We start from the raw sequence: 19416 nt of genomic DNA, 5'->3' as shown, positions 1-19416 counted from the left end.
TCGGTGCTAGTGATCACCGAAAGTTGAGCAAGGCGCGCGCTCGCGGTGTCACGTGGGCTTGGCGTCTATGTCTCCTCAAATACCATCTCGTTTTGCTCGAGACTACCTGCTGGCTTACGTCTAATACACTCTATCTTAGGGCCAGTTTAGTCCTATTCACAGTTGTTGGAAGATCTGGCTTTATGGATTGCTAGCTCATATTAGCTTTTTGCACTTAGGGATGACATCACCTCGTCTATCGTAAGTAATCACCCAGCAACAATCCACTTACAGTCCAGACTTCACTGCGCTCGAATAAAAGACCCGAGTTCTAACCATACGAGGCACATCAATATCAAGTTAACTTGATATCACACGTGATGCCTGGCGCACTTGGAACCACAGCACTCCCTCTCTGGCCGGCTCTGCTATTTTCCTATCTCGAGCCCAGTAAGCTCAAGCCCCGCTTACATCACTTACATATAACCAAGCTTGGTGCTAATACCGAAATAGTATCCCTTGTGATTGGAGCCCACGCAGCAACTACATCCCCCTCCAACTTCGTCACCTCCCAAGTCCCTAGCTATGACTCAGCAGATTTCGTCACACCAGCTGTGATCATTCTTGCATACACGCTAGGCAGCCTCTTTCTTCTCCTCGCTGGCTATGCGTTGACATGTACTGTGCTCACGAAAGATGCCAACGTTACAAAGTACTACCTGATGTTTGCGGCGTGCGGGGATGTAGGGCATCTTGCTGCTAACTATGCGGGCATGGAAGACAAGATTTTTTGGGCCTGGAGAGACTGGAACGAGGTCATGTGGGGTAATATTGCTATAACTGTGTTTTTGTTGGTGAATCGTCTGGCTACATTGGGCTGGGTATTTGGAAGGCCTGGATGGGCTATGGTGGAACAACAGAAGGTGGTGTAAGTTTGTCTGTACTATAAACCTGTGATGAAACAACGAGTGTGGCTGCTGTCAAAACAAGTCAAGGGTCTATGATCTAGGTACTGGACAAGGGCGTTAGGCAGTAAGGCAAAGAGACTTTGCGGAACAAGGAGATGTCAGAGCACGCACTAGAACTACGGCGAACCCAATGCAGTTGACACAGGAATATCGATGATGGCCTATCAGATCGAAAGTCGCTAGGTCAAGGGCAAGCTGCAAGGAAGGACAGTGAGATATGATTAGGGCAAGACCATCTACATAGACGCTCCAGTGAGCGAGTAAAAGTTGTTGGTTGTACAAGATTTCAACGTCAATTCAACTGTGCACCACATATGTTCACAGTTGATTATACCGCAGTGTGAAAGCGTCCGGAAATAAATGCACCATCAAGCTGGAGCAGCAATACTTCTAGTGAGTGTATCGGTACCGCATATAATACGAGCATGCATGTCGTTCCTGTGTACATGAACCCGAAGAAAGTGCATATTGGTAAACACACTAGAGCAATAACAAACTCTTCCAACACTAACACTGCAGTGCCACTTAGCTCCACTTTTAACTGCGTTACCGTTCTCAATCATTCGTATACAGACATAGGTATCATAATGCCTGCGTTAGTAGTCTCTTTGTATATTATAAGCGCCTGACTGACCAGCAATAAAGGGGAAGGAAAATGCACAACTCACACTACCCGTTCCCGTATTCTTACTGATCCTAGTAAGTACATATTATGCTTGACGGTCTTACTTGATCATCTCATGCGAGATCGGGGCCACGCTCTGCGTAGCAGAACGTACCCGTGTCTCCCACATACCAACCCGAACCTTTACCAAATGATGATCATCGGCACTTCAGTATTCTCCGATCTCAATCAAGGCAGAGTCTACCTTAGAGTCACAGCCCCAGCCCATCGGATATATTTGTGTATCCCCTCTCCCTCCTGCTGTGATGTGTAGACTATAAATTTTTGGATCGATGATCTACATGCGTTAAGGTTCTAGAAAATTTTCTGGATGTACTCAGGATGTAGATCGGCTGGTGAGCGATTCGCTGGGAGCCTCAACAGGGAAGCTCTGACAGAGGAGCATGCGTGGCAGTGCTCCGCCGGACTACGAATCAAATTCCTGCACCCAAAAGCGTCTGACCAGCCCCGAAGTAGAATGCAGCATCGGGCGTGAAGTATCAATGCTCTTGTTGGAGCCGTGTCGCATTGAAGCGCAGTTACCAAAGCGAAGTGATTAGACTTTGATTTGTAGCCAGATAGCAATGAACAGATGCTACCCAAGAACAAAGTGGCTGGTCAGATGTGTCTCAGTACAGGATCTAGATTTATATTGAAGTGCGAGGAATCATACAGCCCCAGCTATGCAAATATCAGATATTCATACGCACAGGGTATCTCAAAAAAAAATACACACATGCTTCCGCCGCTCATCAACGGGACACTTTATACCGCCCCCAGCACTGCAGCCCAGTCGGCTCCTCAACCTTCGACCTCACATACATCCGCAAATAATGGCATGTTGATATCCCAGTCTTCATCTACTCCTGCTGTTCTGCCTACGATGCACTTGGTCTGCTTCATCGTTATCTGTGTCATGTCGCTAGCGTGCTCGAGTAGGTGATACATGAGTGTGTCCACGTTGCCAAAGATGCTGGTGACCTTCAGCTCGACGCTGCATATAACACAACCATAGTTGCAGTCTTCATTCGCGCTTTCGGGTGTCTTCTTTTTCACGTGACTTTTTGCTAAGAAGATCCAGCGGTAGCGGATCCCACACTTCGAGGTATGTAGATTCGGATCTACAATAGTCTCCTTTTTGCCTTTTTTGCTCGGATGAATGATGCTGTAAGTGTTTCCACGGAAATTGCACGACTTGCACTCCCAGACTTCTTTGCTGTTGTACATGCCCGAAGGCATGTTCCGAAGTGCGAGACCTTTTTTGAGTTCTTCGCGAACGTCCCAAGCACCTTTACAGAAACCCCAGTAGCTATTGTCTTTACAAGGTCGACCATTCATCATTCGTTCCTGTCCGGGCTTGGGAGACTGGACGGTGGACGAGGGAATGACGCTGACTGGACGCGGGATGACACCGAACGAGCCTGAACCGCTACTGTCGGTAGATGCTACAGAAGGCTGTCGAATGCGACCGATGACTGGGGCGGACACGTTTCGTAGCCATGGCCCGGAAAGGACGCCCGATCTTACAGTGTGTCCGCTAGAACTACTGTGGGAGCTGGAAGTGCCACCTACGTCAGGGGAAAGCATACTTGGTCGCGTAGGATTGACATCTGTTCGGTCATCAATGGTAGGTACTGGTGAGTCTGGGGGTGATCCAAAAGGCGCAATTGGATTGGGTACTCTTTCAACACGCTGTGGATCTGAATATTGACTATGGTATTCATTGGTTGCCTCATGAGACGCAATGGGTGCGTCGGCCAGTCCTTCAGCGTGCGGAAATGTACGGAACAGACTTCTCTCTGGCAAGGTTAGTGGCGCGATGGACCTCGTACGAGTCTGCTCGGTTGTTGCATACGGCATGTGAGCATGGTATTGATCATTGTATCGTTGCGCGGATGCATTAGGTGGTATTGATGTAGTGAACCCTGGCTTGCTGATTGGGGAACAATGCAGTGAGAAGCGAGGGTCACTCGAGCCGTGCGAAGTGCGTGAAGAGTCTGAGTCGTGTCGATCTCTTGATACATCCGAGAATGGAGTACTAGAGCTGGAGGAATCGGAAAACCGGTGTGACGATTGCGTCTGATAAAGTGGGTAGGGGTTAGGGCTTGCGAATGTGGCGTGTTGTGGCAGACTGTTAAACACATTCTGGTTGAACATTGAGTGATCTTGATCCCCAAGGTTTGCCCATAAATGCGGCTGTATTTGTGGGTCGGATGCATATGAGGAATCCCAGCCTTGAGTATGATGCTTCTGTTGGGAAGGGGGCTCGCCCATGAGTACGTCCAGAGTGCTACGTCTTTGTCCAAAGTTTGGAGGATGTTCGTTCTGATTCCATGGCTGACGAGAGACTTTCGCTCCTCCGTCAAGTCCTTTGTACAGCATGGTGATCTCGTCAATGTCGTTCATGAGTGTCGCGCGATCTTCTCCTCTGGCTTTGACCATCTCTTCGAAGGCTCGACAATAATCGATGGTTGGCCGTTCTGTAGGTGTGCCTGTGCTGGACTTGGTAGAGGTGCTGTTGCTTCGTTTCGTCTGTAAATATCGGGCCAGCGACGATCTGGGCTGCTTCAATTCTGGTGTCATATTATCTTGCGGTACAGCGTTGTTAAGCTCAAAGGTGTTGGAGCGCGTGGATGGTACAGTCATGATTGTTGACTGATGTTTTGACACATCTTGAAGTTGACGGGGTAGAGGCCGCCTCAAGACTAATCTCTGCTTGAGCTCATCAAGTGTGACGAAGGTGTCCTTGCGATTTGTAATCGTTGCTTCGTGAAGCAGCCGGAGATTCAGGACTACCGTTGGATTCTGAACAGCCATTTGTAGGCCTTTGATAATCTCTGCTTGCATGTTGACAGCAATGTGTAGAAGGAGATCTCGTGCAAGTGCTGCTTCGGTTAGGCGGTAGTTTGGAGCAACTGCGAACAAGGTACTTACTGTCTCCCACCACCATGATGTCGCCCATCTCTTTTATGTCTTGCGAATATCGAGAACCTATCTGCTGTTCTCCCAACATCAGGGATTCTTGCAACTGCTTCTCCTCGAACTTTTGTTGTGATTGACGTGATTTGCGACGTTTCTCTTTGATGATCTTGAGTAGTTCAGAACCTCCGTGGAATGCAGATACCACGGCGGCAACAGCGGCGACAACCTACATCTGTTAGCTGCTTCACAGTATTTGTCGTCTGTATGAGATTGCGGTCATCGGCAACGTTAAATGACCAACATACCTCTAGGCCTGACATTGTATAAGATGTCGGCGCAACTTCCCGGGCGCAACTTCTCGGGCGTATTCACGTCGGCTGGCGGAAGCGTCGACTAGCTCCTCCCAGGGCCTTCAGAGAGTTCCTTTTCTTTGACAATAACCCGATGGGTGTAGAAGACGCTCAGCGTATCAGTGGGACTCACGAGCCAAGGCTGGCGGTTGCCTTGCGGTGCATATGACAGCCCACGATGACCGAACAACGTTGGGTAGGCCGATTGCGCAACGAGGTACATGGAGTCCCTCCGACAACAGCGTCTGGCAAGAAAAGAACGCGCAGGGAAGGTCGTGGAAAGAATGACCAGGAAGGGACGAAAGTAGGCAGCAAGGATCAAGCACGAGAGCGATCAGCCCAGCGACAACAGCCCGTAGATACTCAGCCTCGATTCACCCCTCGTCCTCTGTGAGCCCTCTGGGTTAGCCTCGAGCTTCGCCGCCCGGCTCGAACCTCGGTGGACACTTGGAGTGTAGGGAGGTGCATTTTCGCCAATAGGACAGAGGTGTGGCGGTGTTCTTATCAGGTTTGTGCAATCATATCTGCAACTAAGGGCTGATCGGAACGCTGCAAGGCGGCAAGGGCAGGCGAGGCGCGATGCGGGGTCCGGGACGCAGCTTTGTGATGCTGACGTTACAAAGTTACATAGGGGCTCGTGCTCGTGCTCTGTACTGCGTCCTACAGGCCCAGGAATGTGTTAGAAAGCTTAGTAGAGATTGTGAAGCTTAGCGTTGATGTTGCGCGTTGTGTTGCGGCTGCGCCTGTTGCGTGGGCGCCGTTACGAGCAGCAGGCCTCTGTAAGTAACGTCTCTTTCGGCTAACAGACCTCCGGAAATCAGGCCAGAAAATCATCATTATCCAGAAGACAAAATTTAGTAGCGTGAGTAATCCGAAGAAACCCCTACACGCGTCTAGTACTTGACTCGGGTCACGAGACGGGAACTTGGTAAAAAAAGAGCATCGATATGTGTCACGGTTGGCATTGACCTATAGAAATATGCACGGTTGTGCGAGACATCTTCCTCCTGGGTGACTATCGGCATGACCTTCTTGCTACATAAACGAGTTGTTGAAGGTGATAAGATCGTTCCGGTTGGTTAGCCGCTGCTCTGCAGTGTATCAAACCCGGCTTAAAAAAGAGCTTGTACCTGTCCTCCAAACGTGAGGTGAAGCGCCTCGCTGGATAACCACTGGCATGAACGATGCCCCAAAACTCAAGATGCACCGGTCTCAAAAGACCAACTCCGCGCGAATTCTTCCCTAAAAGTGGAGCAGGATCTACCTGCCCAAGAAGCGTGAATTGAAAAGGAAAGAAATAGCCGTGGGCCACACGATCGACGTGGATGCCGAGGCCAAAGAGGCAGGAGAAAGAATAGCAACTCAAGCATCCACTAATTGCACACGTTGACTCTTACGATTTCCGATTTCCACCAAGGTAGGCGTAAGGGCCATTCCGTCGCCCAGTCTGTCACCCATTCTCTTCCCAGGATCCTGCATGCCTTTTGACAGATCGGTCGGCGTTCTGATCAATGTCCTTGGCCTCGTCGCCTTGCTCACGCTTACACTTCTGGCAATCCCCACCGTTGCTGTCTGTGTGCCAACCCCGATCACATTCGCCCTACGCTGGCTATTTGTGCGTCGAACGACGGGCTTTGCAACTACATCTTCCTCAAAGGGCTCGGCGGAGAGTGGTGGTGATAGAAGCATTTGCAGGTTCTGCAGTGGCGAGGAGACTTCGATAGGTGTGCTGGAGGGATGTGAAGACAGAGCTGAGGCAGCCGTTACGCGGGGTTGCTTGCGAGAGAGAGAGCGTTCGATGTACGTGGAGCGATTTGCGGATGCCGATGCTGACCTAGGCTTGGGGAGGATCTCCCAATCGGGTTCTTGAGATTCGACGTGGGCCTTCCATGCTTTTGCTTCAGCTGGAGTGGTGCGACCTACAACGATCGTGATAGATTCGTTATCAGAGCTGTCAAAACTGCGGATCGAAGTAGGTGTGAGTGATGGCTGGGGTAGTTTCGGATTAGATGGCTCGGCATACTGGCGGGTGACGCTGGTAGATGGTGGCTTGCTCTTGCTCTCTTCTGTTGCCTTTGATGTTTGTTGTGTCGGTGATGTCATCAATGCGGTCTTCGTTGTCACGCGTGGTGGATTCGAGACTAGCGGCGATGGTGCTCTTGATACGGGTGTACCCGCACGTAAGGTTGGTGTACCCGCGCGTAACGTTGGTGTAGCACGTCCAGTCGCAGGAAATAATGATAGCCGTGCCGATGGAGGGTTCGATGCTGTAGGAGACGTCTTTTGTTGCTGTATTTTAGGCTCTGGTAAGCTTTCTATCTCATCCTGCTCTGTGTCAGATACGAGGATTCAAGGTCTTGCGTGAAGTATCACATACCTTGATCGAAATGTTGTCCAACGGCTTGACTTTTGCATTGTCTGCCTTCTCCTGCCGCCGCTGATACAATGAAGATCTGTTTGGCGTGGGTTCCAATACACCACTGAACATAACGCTGTATCTGTCCAATTTGGTGTCAGGTATGTCCACGTCCAATAGTCCAGCCCCTACTACAGGTGGGGCTTCCAGAAATTTTAGGTCAGGTGTTTTCGAACTGGCTTGTGGTGGGTTCGGGGTTGTAGCGGATCGCTGAAAACGGTAGCGGGGTGCAGAACGGCCGCCATCGAGTGTTGCTGAGCGTTTCCTTCCATGCTGAGTCTCCGGCGTTGATACGTTCTCTTGCGACTTGTTGCGAGAGGGTCTTAGTTCTGGGTTGTAAACTGATACCGGTAATGTTACGCCTCCTTCTGTCTTCAGCTTGGGCCTTGATTTCGATTTCGGCGAAGTATCATGGTGACTATCTGCACGTGCCGGAGTTGCCTGTTGTGCAAGTTGGTAGAAAGCAGGTTTCTCCTTTGGCGGCGGTGCTGTTTTTCTGAACAATGACTTCCATCGGCTAATCTTGGGTTTGGGCTGCGTCTGAGGTCCTGTAATAGTGGTCGTCGACGCATTCGCATGGCCCTGTAACGACATCTGGGCGTTGGCAATGAGATTCTCGGTGGTAGCCTGAGGTGTGGACGTCCAATGCGAGCCAACGGTAGGGCTGCCGAGCGCAATCCCAATAACGTCCACGGGGCTCTCTACAGCATGCAATACAGCGCTCGAGTTTGTGGGGGAGGAGAAAGCCAGGAACCTGTCTTCCGAATAGACAGACGGCGCGGGAAGTGTTTTCTTGTGAAATTGTATCGCGCGTTCTCCCGGTCCACCTGACGTATTTGGCCGGGCCACCATCTCGGGTGCTTCAAGTGTTCTTTCAGCCCTAGGCGCTGGTGTAGCTGACTTGAACCTGTCAAAGTCTGTCGGAAAAGCGATCGGTTGTGGAATAGAGTTCTGGATTTGGTCGTCCTCTTGCTGAATGCCCCTCCGACCTCCCTTCAGAAGCCGGAGTGACTTGGATCTCATGAGCAAGCTCGGCATCGCGTTTCAAGTGGATTGCTAGTGGGTATCAGATAGGAAATTGGGGACGATGAGACAACGACGGGGGAGCAAGGAAAAGGATGTGCGGCCAAAGGAGTGGACAGCTCCGCAGAGCAAACAGTTGTACGGTAAGAGACGAGATCGTGGGTCGGAGCAAAATCAAAGAGGAGGCAGCGATGGGCAGAATTGCGCCGGCATCAGGACGCCTAGCCCCGGGAAACGAACGTCCTCTCCACAATTTTGCTCATGCCAGCGGTCATCAAGACTTCCAGACGCGATTGGGTCTGTTAGGAACAAATTGCGCAGGATTCAGACGTCAAAGGCCCGAGGAACGACAAGGATAGAGACCAGGGTATGGATGATCGGCATGGGCGGGACACCGTGTTGGCTGCATCTGCCGCGTGCGACAACGGCGTCGTGGCGCCCATGGGAGATAACGGGGGTGACCGCTGTCACAGCGGCGGTTGGCGGTTCACGGTTCACGGTTCCTGAGCAGAGATGAGCTGAAACGCGGGCCACGCGACCTGCAATCCACGCAAAAGGCTCGCAAAGTCGCGGTCCTGATTGAGGTACTACATAGTACACCTGTCGTACACACTCGTCCAGTATGATCCCTGTGCTTACGACTCAAGGTATCTATGCGGTGAATTGTGGGATGTTGGAGATGTGAGCGGTCAGTGTCGAGCGCTCGTGCCCAGTTTCAGCCCCATCTGCAATTTCGCGATGCGCCGCCAAGGGTCCCTCATCGATCTCTAACGCCAACGCCGACCTGGACAAGATGAGCTTGCTGTACACAGTAAAGTCGTTCAGGTGTAGGCGACTGTCGATGTTATCAATCTCATCCCGCAGTTTCTCCACTGCACCTCTTCATGTACTACCTTGCGACACCGCCAATTATTGATGCGTGACGTAACGCTGGGAACGGGCCGGGATGAACTCAGGGCAGCGGCTGGCCACACACTCTCGGAAATAAGCAAAATTACGGTGATTTTCTGGGACGTGTTTTTGGACAGTGGCGAGCGAGCGAGGAAATTACACATGATGTTGGCTTGGTGAATGCAGCAAGCCAGATGGCGGCATGCGTGTGTGGCTGCAAGATGTGCTTAGATCGCTGGGAGATGCGCGTGTAACGAACAAAGTAGTCCATGATGTACCAAATGTGCACACAGCTCTGCAGCGCATGAGCAAAGCATGTCTTAACAAGGCCAATACTTTGTGTTGGGGCTAGTAAATTGCAATGATGAACAGCATGAAGCAGTGTGCACCCGTATTACAGTCGCTAAATAGGATCAGACTCTTTGTCAAAGAGTATGTACAATTGTGCATCATCCCAGCCATCGGGAAAAGTTAAACCCCGTAACGCCCTTTCCCCAAGCAATTGTATACGAATCGATAAACGCAGAATATCTGACAGAAATGTAGCAAATACAACATGTTCGTGGATTCTTCGAATGTTCTCCGACAAGCTTTCCTACAAGCGACCAAGCGATTCTGCTGTCTGTAGTCACAACGCTGTGTCGAGTCTATGCATCTGGGATCTTGAGTGGTGCAATCGTCCACTCGCCACCCTTTATTCTCCTTGTTGCCGCCGTGATATCATTGCCATTCTCTTGGAAAAAGACATATAAGCTGTCATACAGTACATCTCCGTTGTCGTCCTTCTCCTCGGCAGAAGAAACGCTCATGTGTGTGCCCCCAAGTGCATACAGGGGGGCGGCGGGTGTTTGTACTGTGAAGTTTTCGTGCATAGGATAGGACGTGTTCTCAGCGTTGAAGTCTATAGAGTAGCCTCGTATGCTTCTATCGGCCGACTGAGCATAGAAAAACTCGGTGAAGCCCAACGATGTCGAAGGCCAGACGTCTGGAATAGTTGCTTGAGAGGCATTTACAAACACGTTGTAAGGATGGTCTTCGTCCTGAATAATGGTGCTCGTGTTAGTATCAGTGTCTTTCCAGTAGAATTCGACATCGTCGCCTTTATTAACCATCATTGCGTATTGAGTCGTGCCAGTTCCCCAGCTATAGCATCCAACACCAGCTTGTGTGTTGAACCCCTGCCACTTCTGGATGAATTTCCACTCCGGACTGCCGGCAAACCAGGCGTACTGGTTAAATACACTATCATCTAGTGCATACCAGATGTTCATGCCTAGTCTGTTATCAAAAGTTATGTTGTTGACATCCCCGCTGACCGTGGGAAACTTTTTGTAATCAGCATCGCCGTAAAAGTTACCTTTCCAACACGCTTGGAGCCCGGTGGTGGGAGCATCCGCATAGACCTGCAGATTCTGTTTGCTAAGGGGTCCATCCGTCCACAGCTGAGTGGCTGTTGACTCATTGGTTTGGGTAACCTGCTTGACCATGTTGTCGTCTCCGACGTAAAACACATGGAACTGGTATAATCAGAGCCAATATCAGAGCTTACTTAAATGGACTTACAAATTGCGTTGAATTGGCAGCATACGATACAGCCGAGATCGGTGTGGCGTTCTTGGCATTACTTGCAACTGTCTCTGTGATGCCACCACCTAGCCATTTCTGGCCGCTGGTATATTTCATGTATCTGATGTCGCCCGTGTGATGTTGAAAGTAAACGGTGAAAAGGGTCCCGGTTGTTGGATTCCAGGATTCTCCAGCAAGAGCAATGCCAGATCCGTTGAAAGCTCCCTTGTCCGAAAAATACTCGGCGTTGAGGGAGCCACCAATGCAGAGCTTGGGGTGATCGCGGCAGAACGGGTCCATTTTTATCTCATTGCTCCTGTACAGATATAAGTAAATCTTCAAGTCCATGTTAGCCGAGATAGATGTGTAACTTACTCGTTCTTTTTGGATAGCCCGATGCCCAACCCTGCACCAAGGCCCACTGCAAGAGCCACAAGCCAAAAGATAATGCAACACGTCATCATCCAAAAAGTGCGTTTTCTCAATCCACACTTCCTTTTATCTTTCGGTGGGACTGGTGGCGGGACAGAACCCGACCTTGGGACATGTTCATCTTGTGGATCGACATGCTCTTTGAAAGCGTACGGTCTTGTTGGCTGAGGTGAACCGAGCGTGCTGCCTCCATGGGAGGACGGTGAAAAGGGGTGACCTCTGAACGGATATTCTTGTTGACTCGGCACAACTTGTGGTGCAGAGTAGTCTGGTGTGGGACTGCCGATAGCTAGGTGCGTGGCATACGGCGTCTCCTTCTCTGTCGATACACTAAAGCTACGCCAGTCAGTCACATTTTCTCACGCAAAAAACGACTCCAATCTCATGCACTACGGCTATAGGTAGAAAGCGGTCATAGCAGAGTTCTTACGGGCTATTGACATACCCTTGCTGATACTCCTGCGGTGAGGGTTGCTGATAGACATGCAAAGGTGGAGAGAGCGGTGGTGGAGGAGAGTGTGGCATTGACGGATATGGTGACGGAGGAGAGTTAGCGTGTGGCGAGCCTTGGGATGTGTAGATGTGGTCTTGTTCTTCGAATTGCGGTGGTGGAGGACTCCACTCCCCTTGAGAAGGGGTACGATTAGAACCGTTCATGATATTGTAGTAGTTCTCTCTGTGCTCCATGGATTAAGGTGTACAGAAATCGATCTTAGTAAAATCTGAGTCCTGGGAGACCAAAAGCGTGGGTCGCTCCACAGCTGACAGAGGCGTTTACCATAAGCAGGCTGTACATTCAAGACATTTGGGGCGCGACCATCGTAGCGAGTCTTGTACGCGAGGCAAAGCTGAATAGCACACTAATGCAGGCCCACAAGCTTCTGGATGTCCCAACTTGCATAGGGCAGTACATCTGCGTGACCGTAAGCAAGTGGCAGAAGCGCACAAGAAGATTATCCAATCGATAGCTGGTAAGCAGTGGGAGCAGCAACCTTCAGTGGATAGCATCTCGCGTGCTGGATATGCTGATTGGGCTTTACGTGAGCCGTGCCTTTCTTATGTACTTTCACTGGGTTGGCAGCATGCAAGCACGGCTAAGTGCTTAGAAAGTGTAAGCCTCAGCTGCGTAAGCATGCAACGGAATCAGTCTCAAGTACCTGGGTAGTGCTCCGCGAAAGTCTGACTTTTGCGGAACGTCTGTGATGACCGATTTCGCAATCTTCATCTTTTAGGCGGATGGGCTTGTGCTATTTGGACCGGACATCTTTGCTTAGTTGCAGATCGAGCTACTCAACGATGTACAGTACATGTAGCACAGCCAAGAGCTGAGCTGAGCTGACATTGTACAAGTCTGTGATTTGCCAGTAATTACCGTCATGCATGCACAACAGGGAAGGCCCGAAGAACGATCAGCTTTGGAAAGCCACCAAAGTCTTGCATGCGGTGTATGCGAAGAATGTCGGTCTGGGCACGGTCGCAAGGGCTATAGCCGAATAATCATCCATGGTATCTGAAGGACAATACCTCTGACCCCGCAAACTCTCTCCATGGTCCCAAATTAAAGCTGCTTTAGCAAAGCACATGGTGTACTGGAGGCTTACATGATACGCTGCCCTGCCGAATGCCACTACAATTGGCGTTCATCTCCACCCTGCACCTCACACCTCACGTGCGTTGCCGCCGGCTTTCCTTTGTAATATTTTTGAAGCTTGTCGACAATCAGTAGCACCGAATTTGATCATGAATAGCGTGTCGTGCTAATGTGCATGAAAATTCCAGTCACGACAGAAGAGGCACTGGTGTCGACTATCAAGAGCCCGAGACTGCACAATGTCGCGGACAATCAGCCGGACATTGTGGGGGGAGTTTGAGCAAAATGCTGACGAGACCCTCATGAACGCTGCATTCATCGGCACGCACAGCTCTTATAATGCCGACAGTTTCAGCAAACGACGCCGGTCGTCCGGACGGAATGTAGCATATTTTGATATCGAGGGTGAGAGCTACGGTAGGTGGTACGTAGAAGTTAGTTGCCATCGGAGTTGCGGAACCTTTTCCGCCACCTTTAGCAACAATTACCTAAGCATCCACCGTGTCGTCAATCTCGAGAGCGAAGATCCATGTTGAAGAATTTTTTATTGACTTGTGTACATTGAATTGTTGCACGCAATATTCTATCATCAAATTAGGAAAGATCGACCACTGCGTTAGGAGGCCAGAGCTTAATACGAGGCTCTCTCCGTTCTAGAAGATGTTATATACGTGAAGCTGTGAATAGCGGTGTCAATATTGCGCGACGCTATCATCAAATTTCAGAGCGCAAGACTAGATCAATGTTGGAACTGATCCTGATCGATTCAACTCGGGGATGAATGAGTATGGTTTGAAGATGCTGAAGCAGCCAGTGCTAACATGCATCGCTGCAGTACTGGCATCACCGCCGGTCATGCTGCCAGAACAACGGAGCCTCAGTGGCAGACCCATATGGGCTCAGAGGAGTCTGCTTGTCAACATAATTTTAAGAAAACGGGTGTCTGGGAGGGATCCATATCTCATTCCATTGGTGAGTGACGACATACAGTTCAATTGGTCAGGTGCAACTGCTAGGTGACCATGACGTCAAAAACGTACCTTCTTCCCCAAAGCGCTCGCAACTTTGAGCACGGCAGTCGGCAGCACTGGCTCACGTTCTAGACTCTTAATTTCATCATAAGAGAATGTGTTCAGCCACACACCGTCCCACAAGCTCAAATAAGCTCCTGGCGCACGGCAACCAAGCTTTGCCAACCCGTGCCAACTTTCTCGCTCTGTCCTAAAGCAGAACGAAACGACGTTGTGATGTGGCTTTCGCGCCATCACTTCCTCTTTCAGCACGCTGCAACGCGGTGCGACGCGCTCTGACTGGCCGTTCTTCCGGGAGCAGGGATAGAGACCGGTTTGCAGCTTCCCATGCTGTGTTTGATTGGAGGGTCTTTGCGTGAATGCAAGCAAAGGGCAAGAAATGATGTCGTTACGGTGCAATGACGATAAGGAGATCGCACGCGTTTCCTGGAGGTATATAGTGGTGAGTTGAATTCGTGCATAACCTCTCCCCAGCCACTTCACCCTTTGGTGTCAATAAAGGAGCGCGGTACCTAGCTGTTTGCTTGCTTCACCTCAAACGTCACCAACTCTCCGCACTCAGCCAACAATGGGCCTCTTCAGCAAAAGGGACACGGTTCCCGCCGCTGATACCACCACTGCTACCGGTACTCATCACCGCAAGGAGAAGGCCGGGATATTCGGCGGTAGGAACGAGCATGGTGGTACACGAGCTTGGAATTCGCGCCCTACCTTTGGTGCATGGATCAAGGCGACTGCTCTTGACATCCTCACCATGGCTATACTAGGTGCTATTGGACTAGGAGTCTACTTTGCTGATCCGGCCCCGAGCCGCAGCTTTCCCGGTAAGTACCTGTATCGTTGGCATCTCGTGGCACAATCACTAACATTGGTATAGTCACCTTTCGTGACGGCGAAATTGTCTACCCCGAATTTGCGTACCCTCTTCGCAACGAAATCATTCCCATCTGGGCAGCTGCTCTCATGGCCTTCTTCATTCCCTTCGCTGTCTTCCTCATCTGCCAGATCAGAGTGCGCTCGTTCTGGGACGTCAACAACGCAACAATCGGTTTACTGTACTCATTGATCGTCGCTGCCGTTTTTCAGGTATTCATTAAGTGGCTAATCGGAGGTAAGGATCTTCACCTCATTCGTGTGAAGCAGTACTTAACCTCATTCAGGTTTCCGTCCCCACTTCCTTGCTGTCTGCAAGCCCGTCATCCCAGATAACCTCGCCTACGACACCGAGACCTTCGAATCTGCTGGACCCACCGGAACCAACGTTGCCAATGGGTTCCGCTCCATTATGTTTGACCGCAGTATCTGCACGGGTGACAAGAAAGAAATCAACGACGCGCTCGAGTCCATGCCTTCAGGCCATACCACCGCTGCCTTTGCTGGCTTCGTCTTCCTGTACCTCTATCTCAACGCTAAGCTCAAGGTTTTTGCCAACTACCACCCCGCTATGTGGAAGCTCGCTGCCATATATGCACCTCTGCTGGGCGCCTGCCTGATCGGTGGCGCCCTGAGCATTGACGAGTTCCATAATTGGTACGACATCCTTGCCGGCGCAGTCATCGGCACTACCATGGCATTCAGCAGCTACCGCATGACATACGCCTCGGTGTGGGACTTCCGCTTTAACCATATTCCCGTACTGCGCCACGCTCCGTTCGTGTACGGTGCCGGACCCAGCTCATTCGACGGCTTCCACGACGCGGTGTGGACTCGCAAGGCAGGCTGGGGCTCGCATGACAGTAGCGCCTGGGCTGGCGCGCCATTTGATGCCACCGATGGCCCGAGGGGAACTATGGCGCCGCAGGCTGAAGGCCCAATGGGCACGGGCGCAGGTACTGCTGCAGGACACCATATGCAGAGGAAGCCTGTTGGAGGTAGCAGGTTCAGCCACGACCACGGTGTTCGTGGTGAGCAGATGGTCTAAGTGGTGTTTTTATGACCGTACATGGATTTACCGGCTAGGGTAATTGACCATGTGCGCGTGTTAACGCTTCTGCTTTGGCAATATATATGCTCAATGGCTTCCAGCTGGACATTGATGTCTTTTCACATGATCATGCAAGATACCACTATAGTTATTTAATTTTGTATAACTTTATATCGAAACGAGTTGGTTCCAAAACTGACGGGCCTCAAACCCATCTTGTTCGCATACACGTCGTTCGCAACTAGAGAAACACTGATCTTCATCCACATCCCGAGCGTCTGACCTATCGCAATGAGCTATTAGCGTCGCAGTACTTCTACAACACTGGTAGTATATAGTGAACAACCGTACACATCTTAGGTACATTTACGGACAATTCTTTTCGTTGTTTGCATTCAACGTCACCTCGTTGACTTTAAGCCTAAGCTCACGTCTAGTATGCGCCACTGAAGATATCAAAACGCACCCAGAAGATACGTATACCAAACACATTGTAGACTCCACAATATCAGCCTAGGCGTTTACATACTCAGGATCTACCCCAATGACGCAGAACAGACTAAACACGATTGAGACTTGCTTCACGTCTCCCCCAGGCTCATTCCTGGCCTCCAGTACTTATAGCGCTCAGCCTCCTCCCTCAGCGTATGCGGGTGATGCTCCGCCAGCGCCTGTTCGAAATGGCACATGCGCACCACGGGCTCAGCTAGCGGATTCTTCTCGTACTCTGCGATGGCCATCTCGACGGCGACCGCACACAATCCCTTGATATCTGCGCCGCTGCTGCCTTCGGTGCGCGCCGCAACAGCATTGAGATCCACATCCGCAGCGAGCGGGCGGCGCCGGGTGTGGATCTCGAGGATCTGTGCGCGGGCTTCCAGCGTCGGTAGTCCGATGTGGATGTGTGCATCAAACCTGCCCGTCCTAATCAAAGCAGAGTCGAGGATATCGGGTCTGTTTGTGGCACCGATGATGAAGACGTCTTTGAGGGCTTCGATGCCGTCCATTTCATTCAGTAGCGTCGCCACCACGTTCAGACCGCTGTCCTGCGTTTTCTCGCGCGACTTGCCGATGCTGTCGATTTCGTCGAAGAAGATGATGCATGGTTTGGCAGCGCGCGCGCGTCGGAAAACGTCTCGGATTGCGCGCTCCGACTCGCCTACGTACATTTTGATCAGCTCGGAGCCTTTCACGGCGAGGAAGTTCTGGTTTGATTCCGTGGCGACGGCTTGTGCGATGAGCGTTTTGGCACACCCAGGTGGACCGTACATGAGTACGCCTTTGCGGGATTGCGGGCCACCGAATTTGGTGTCAAGGTCAGGGTGCTAGATTGGTTAATTTCACTGCGCAGGGCATGGGTGAGGGATTACGGACCTTGAAAGGGCGGATGGTGATGGCCTCGAGGAGCGCACGTACGTGGTCCAGCCCAGCTATATCGTCCCATTTTACCTTTGGCACCTCGAGAATGCTGTCTTTGAGCACAGTGGGCTGAACCTGATCGATGACGACGTCGAAGTCTGCCTGCGTGACGAATTCGCCTGATTCTAAGATCTCGCCGAATGAGTCCATTTTTTCTTCGTCTAGACTGTCGTAGACGGTCTGTACGCGGTGGTTTCGCGCAAGGCCGCAAAGCTTGTGGACATCCCGGCCTACGAAACCATGTGTACGCTCTGCTACGGTGGTGAAGTTGATGGTTGAGATTGCTCTCGCAGGGCCGAGAATCTCGCGGAGCATGTCCTCGCGCTGCATGAGGTTTGGTGGAAATATCTCCAGCTCCGTCTTAAACCCTGACGTCGTGCGTAGACTAGAGTCGATGTCGTAGATGCTACGGGCGGCTGCAGCAACTACGACCTTGCTCCCCTCTAATTTTGCTATTTCGGAACGGAGTTTGCCAACAAGGGATTCGGCTTTTTCTAGAAACTTGTCCAGATTATCCATGAGCACCAGACTTGGCTGATTCTCTTTTGCTGCTTCGAAAGTGTCCTCAATAGCTGCGGCATGATTCTTCGGGTGTGAATCGAGACTCAATCGCTGAACATCCTTCCAAGGTGCTTCTGCAAGACGCTCGAGCAGCATACTCTTACCAGTTCCCTCAGGCCCATGCAACAAGAAAGTGGTGGGTCCAAGGAGATGCTGATCAGGGAGAGCAGATGCTGCATGCGAGAAGAAGAATAGGCTTTTATTGATAGTTGAAATGTGGTCTGACAGCCCTCCAATCCCTTCATGATCCAGCTTAAGGATCTTTGACGTCGGCTTGACTGGCTCCTCTGCGGAAGATGCGGCAGCTTGCCGAGGGGGAGGCTCGTCTGAGGCTATGACCTGAGTGCTGACTGGGTCAAAGTACAATGCACTCTTCTCGTCCGGCTGCGGATCGATGTTTTGCACTGTCAAACGTAGTTTAGACGTCTTGGATTGCTCTTTTGGGCCTTTTGCCTGGACCTGAAGACTGCACCCGGGCAGCACCAGTTCGACGTCGACCAGTGCATAGCGAACCCAGTAGAGCAGCTCGTCTGTGGAGGAAAACTTGGCACTCTGTTCAATGTCTTCCGGGTACGAGATGCATACACTCGCAAGAGGCTTCCACGAGTCACTGGCCTTCTCGATGAACACGGGATCGTTCAGTGACAGGCCACACTGCTCTTTCAGCAGATCTGTGACTTTTGCTATAGGCTTGTTTGCTGGGTTTGTTCCGGCGGCAGTCCAAGCAATTCCATAGCCCTTGAAGCCGGCCAGAGTCTTCAGTCTGATCAGATCGCCATTGGCCAGACGGTGGTTCCTCAGCTCTTTCGGCGAGAGGTGAACGCGAAAGGCAGCCTCAAGCGCGTTGCCGGGCGTGCTTGGCGGGTTGCGCTCCAGCGGTCGAAGAGTGAAGGCCACGCTCATGGGAACGAGTATGACAGTGCCGGGGCGATGCACACATGGCTGGTGTGGTAGAAAATGCGATGCTTGACTAAGCGGACGGCGCTAGGGCCCGATGCGGACAGGTGCTCGAAGCTTTTCTCGGAGTCGCGACGGAAGCGCGTGTCAACGTGCAATGTGACGAAGCGACCATTGATGCCAGCGCCGCGCCTTCCTCGACATCTGCGGCCATGTCGACGTCCCTGGAGCGCCCCGCAGGTCCGCCACGCCTCGGACAGGCCGCCCCGCCCGCCTGCGACCGCCGGCGATGACACGGCGGGCCCATCGCAGCCAGATGACCCGCCGACGCCGCCGCCAGACGACCCGCAGACGTCGCAGCCGGACGACACGCAGACTGGCACCTCTATGAGCCAGGCGCTGCGGCTGCAGAGGGCGCTGCGCGGGGAGGTTATTGCCAAGAGCTCGTCGCAGCCGGACGGCACGCAGACTGGCGCCCCAATGCGCCAGGCCCTGCGGATACAGAGGGTACCAAGCGGGGAGGCTGCCGCGCCGGCCTCATCACAGCCAGCCGCCCAGAAGAGCGCTGGAGGGAGGGGGGCGCCGCGTACAAGGACTGCCACGCAGAGCTCGTCGCCGTCAGTCGCCCGCCCCGGGCGGGACCTCCTCACGTTTCTGCGAGGGAGGACTGGGGAGACGGCCAAGCAGCCGGAGCGTGTGCAGGCCGCCATCGACAGGTACTGGTACAAGATTGACAAGCTGCAGAGGGTACTCACTCGCGACCCTGCCACTGGCACTGCCGC

General features: G+C 51.9%; 6 protein-coding genes across 6 annotated transcripts; 2 read left to right on the top strand and 4 right to left on the bottom strand.

The window, feature by feature from the left end:
- On the top strand, positions 1-1256 carry C7974DRAFT_402252 (uncharacterized protein). Its single transcript, XM_046142677.1, has 2 exons — positions 1-429; positions 493-1256. Exons 1-2 carry the CDS (start codon positions 360-362, stop codon positions 909-911), a joined length of 489 nt encoding a protein of 162 aa, XP_045993488.1. The 5' UTR covers positions 1-359; the 3' UTR covers positions 912-1256.
- A 909-nt stretch (positions 1257-2165) lies between these two features.
- On the bottom strand, positions 2166-4859 carry C7974DRAFT_402248 (uncharacterized protein). Its single transcript, XM_046142676.1, has 2 exons — positions 4546-4859; positions 2166-4496 (listed from the first exon to the last, which is right to left on the bottom strand). The coding sequence occupies exons 1-2, from the start codon at positions 4622-4624 to the stop codon at positions 2413-2415; spliced, it is 2163 nt and encodes a 720-aa protein (XP_045993487.1). The 5' UTR covers positions 4625-4859; the 3' UTR covers positions 2166-2412.
- A 1123-nt stretch (positions 4860-5982) lies between these two features.
- On the bottom strand, positions 5983-8650 carry C7974DRAFT_50095 (uncharacterized protein). The gene is made up of 2 exons (XM_046146744.1): positions 7261-8650; positions 5983-7208 (listed from the first exon to the last, which is right to left on the bottom strand). The coding sequence occupies exons 1-2, from the start codon at positions 8335-8337 to the stop codon at positions 6246-6248; spliced, it is 2040 nt and encodes a 679-aa protein (XP_045993486.1). The 5' UTR covers positions 8338-8650; the 3' UTR covers positions 5983-6245.
- An 826-nt stretch (positions 8651-9476) lies between these two features.
- On the bottom strand, positions 9477-12270 carry C7974DRAFT_50020 (uncharacterized protein). The gene is made up of 5 exons (XM_046146742.1): positions 12204-12270; positions 11642-12124; positions 11155-11541; positions 10777-11095; positions 9477-10730 (listed from the first exon to the last, which is right to left on the bottom strand). Exons 2-5 carry the CDS (start codon positions 11896-11898, stop codon positions 9861-9863), a joined length of 1833 nt encoding a protein of 610 aa, XP_045993485.1. The 5' UTR covers positions 11899-12124; positions 12204-12270; the 3' UTR covers positions 9477-9860.
- A 1964-nt stretch (positions 12271-14234) lies between these two features.
- C7974DRAFT_49855 (phosphatidic acid phosphatase type 2/haloperoxidase) lies at positions 14235-16046 on the top strand. Its single transcript, XM_046146741.1, has 3 exons — positions 14235-14657; positions 14711-14944; positions 14994-16046. The coding sequence occupies exons 1-3, from the start codon at positions 14402-14404 to the stop codon at positions 15752-15754; spliced, it is 1251 nt and encodes a 416-aa protein (XP_045993484.1). The 5' UTR covers positions 14235-14401; the 3' UTR covers positions 15755-16046.
- Positions 16047-16230: 184 nt separating this feature from the next.
- Positions 16231-18946, bottom strand: C7974DRAFT_50084 (P-loop containing nucleoside triphosphate hydrolase protein). Its single transcript, XM_046146743.1, has 2 exons — positions 17132-18946; positions 16231-17082 (listed from the first exon to the last, which is right to left on the bottom strand). The coding sequence occupies exons 1-2, from the start codon at positions 18638-18640 to the stop codon at positions 16339-16341; spliced, it is 2253 nt and encodes a 750-aa protein (XP_045993483.1). The 5' UTR covers positions 18641-18946; the 3' UTR covers positions 16231-16338.
- Between the last annotated feature and the right edge of the window lie 470 nt (positions 18947-19416).

Source organism: Boeremia exigua, assembly GCF_020726555.1.
Source record: "Boeremia exigua strain MPI-SDFR-AT-0100 chromosome Unknown C7974scaffold_11, whole genome shotgun sequence".
NCBI classification, from domain to species: domain Eukaryota; kingdom Fungi; phylum Ascomycota; class Dothideomycetes; order Pleosporales; family Didymellaceae; genus Boeremia; species Boeremia exigua.
Note: the sequence above shows the minus strand (reverse complement) of the source record. Positions and strands in the feature narration are given on the sequence as shown.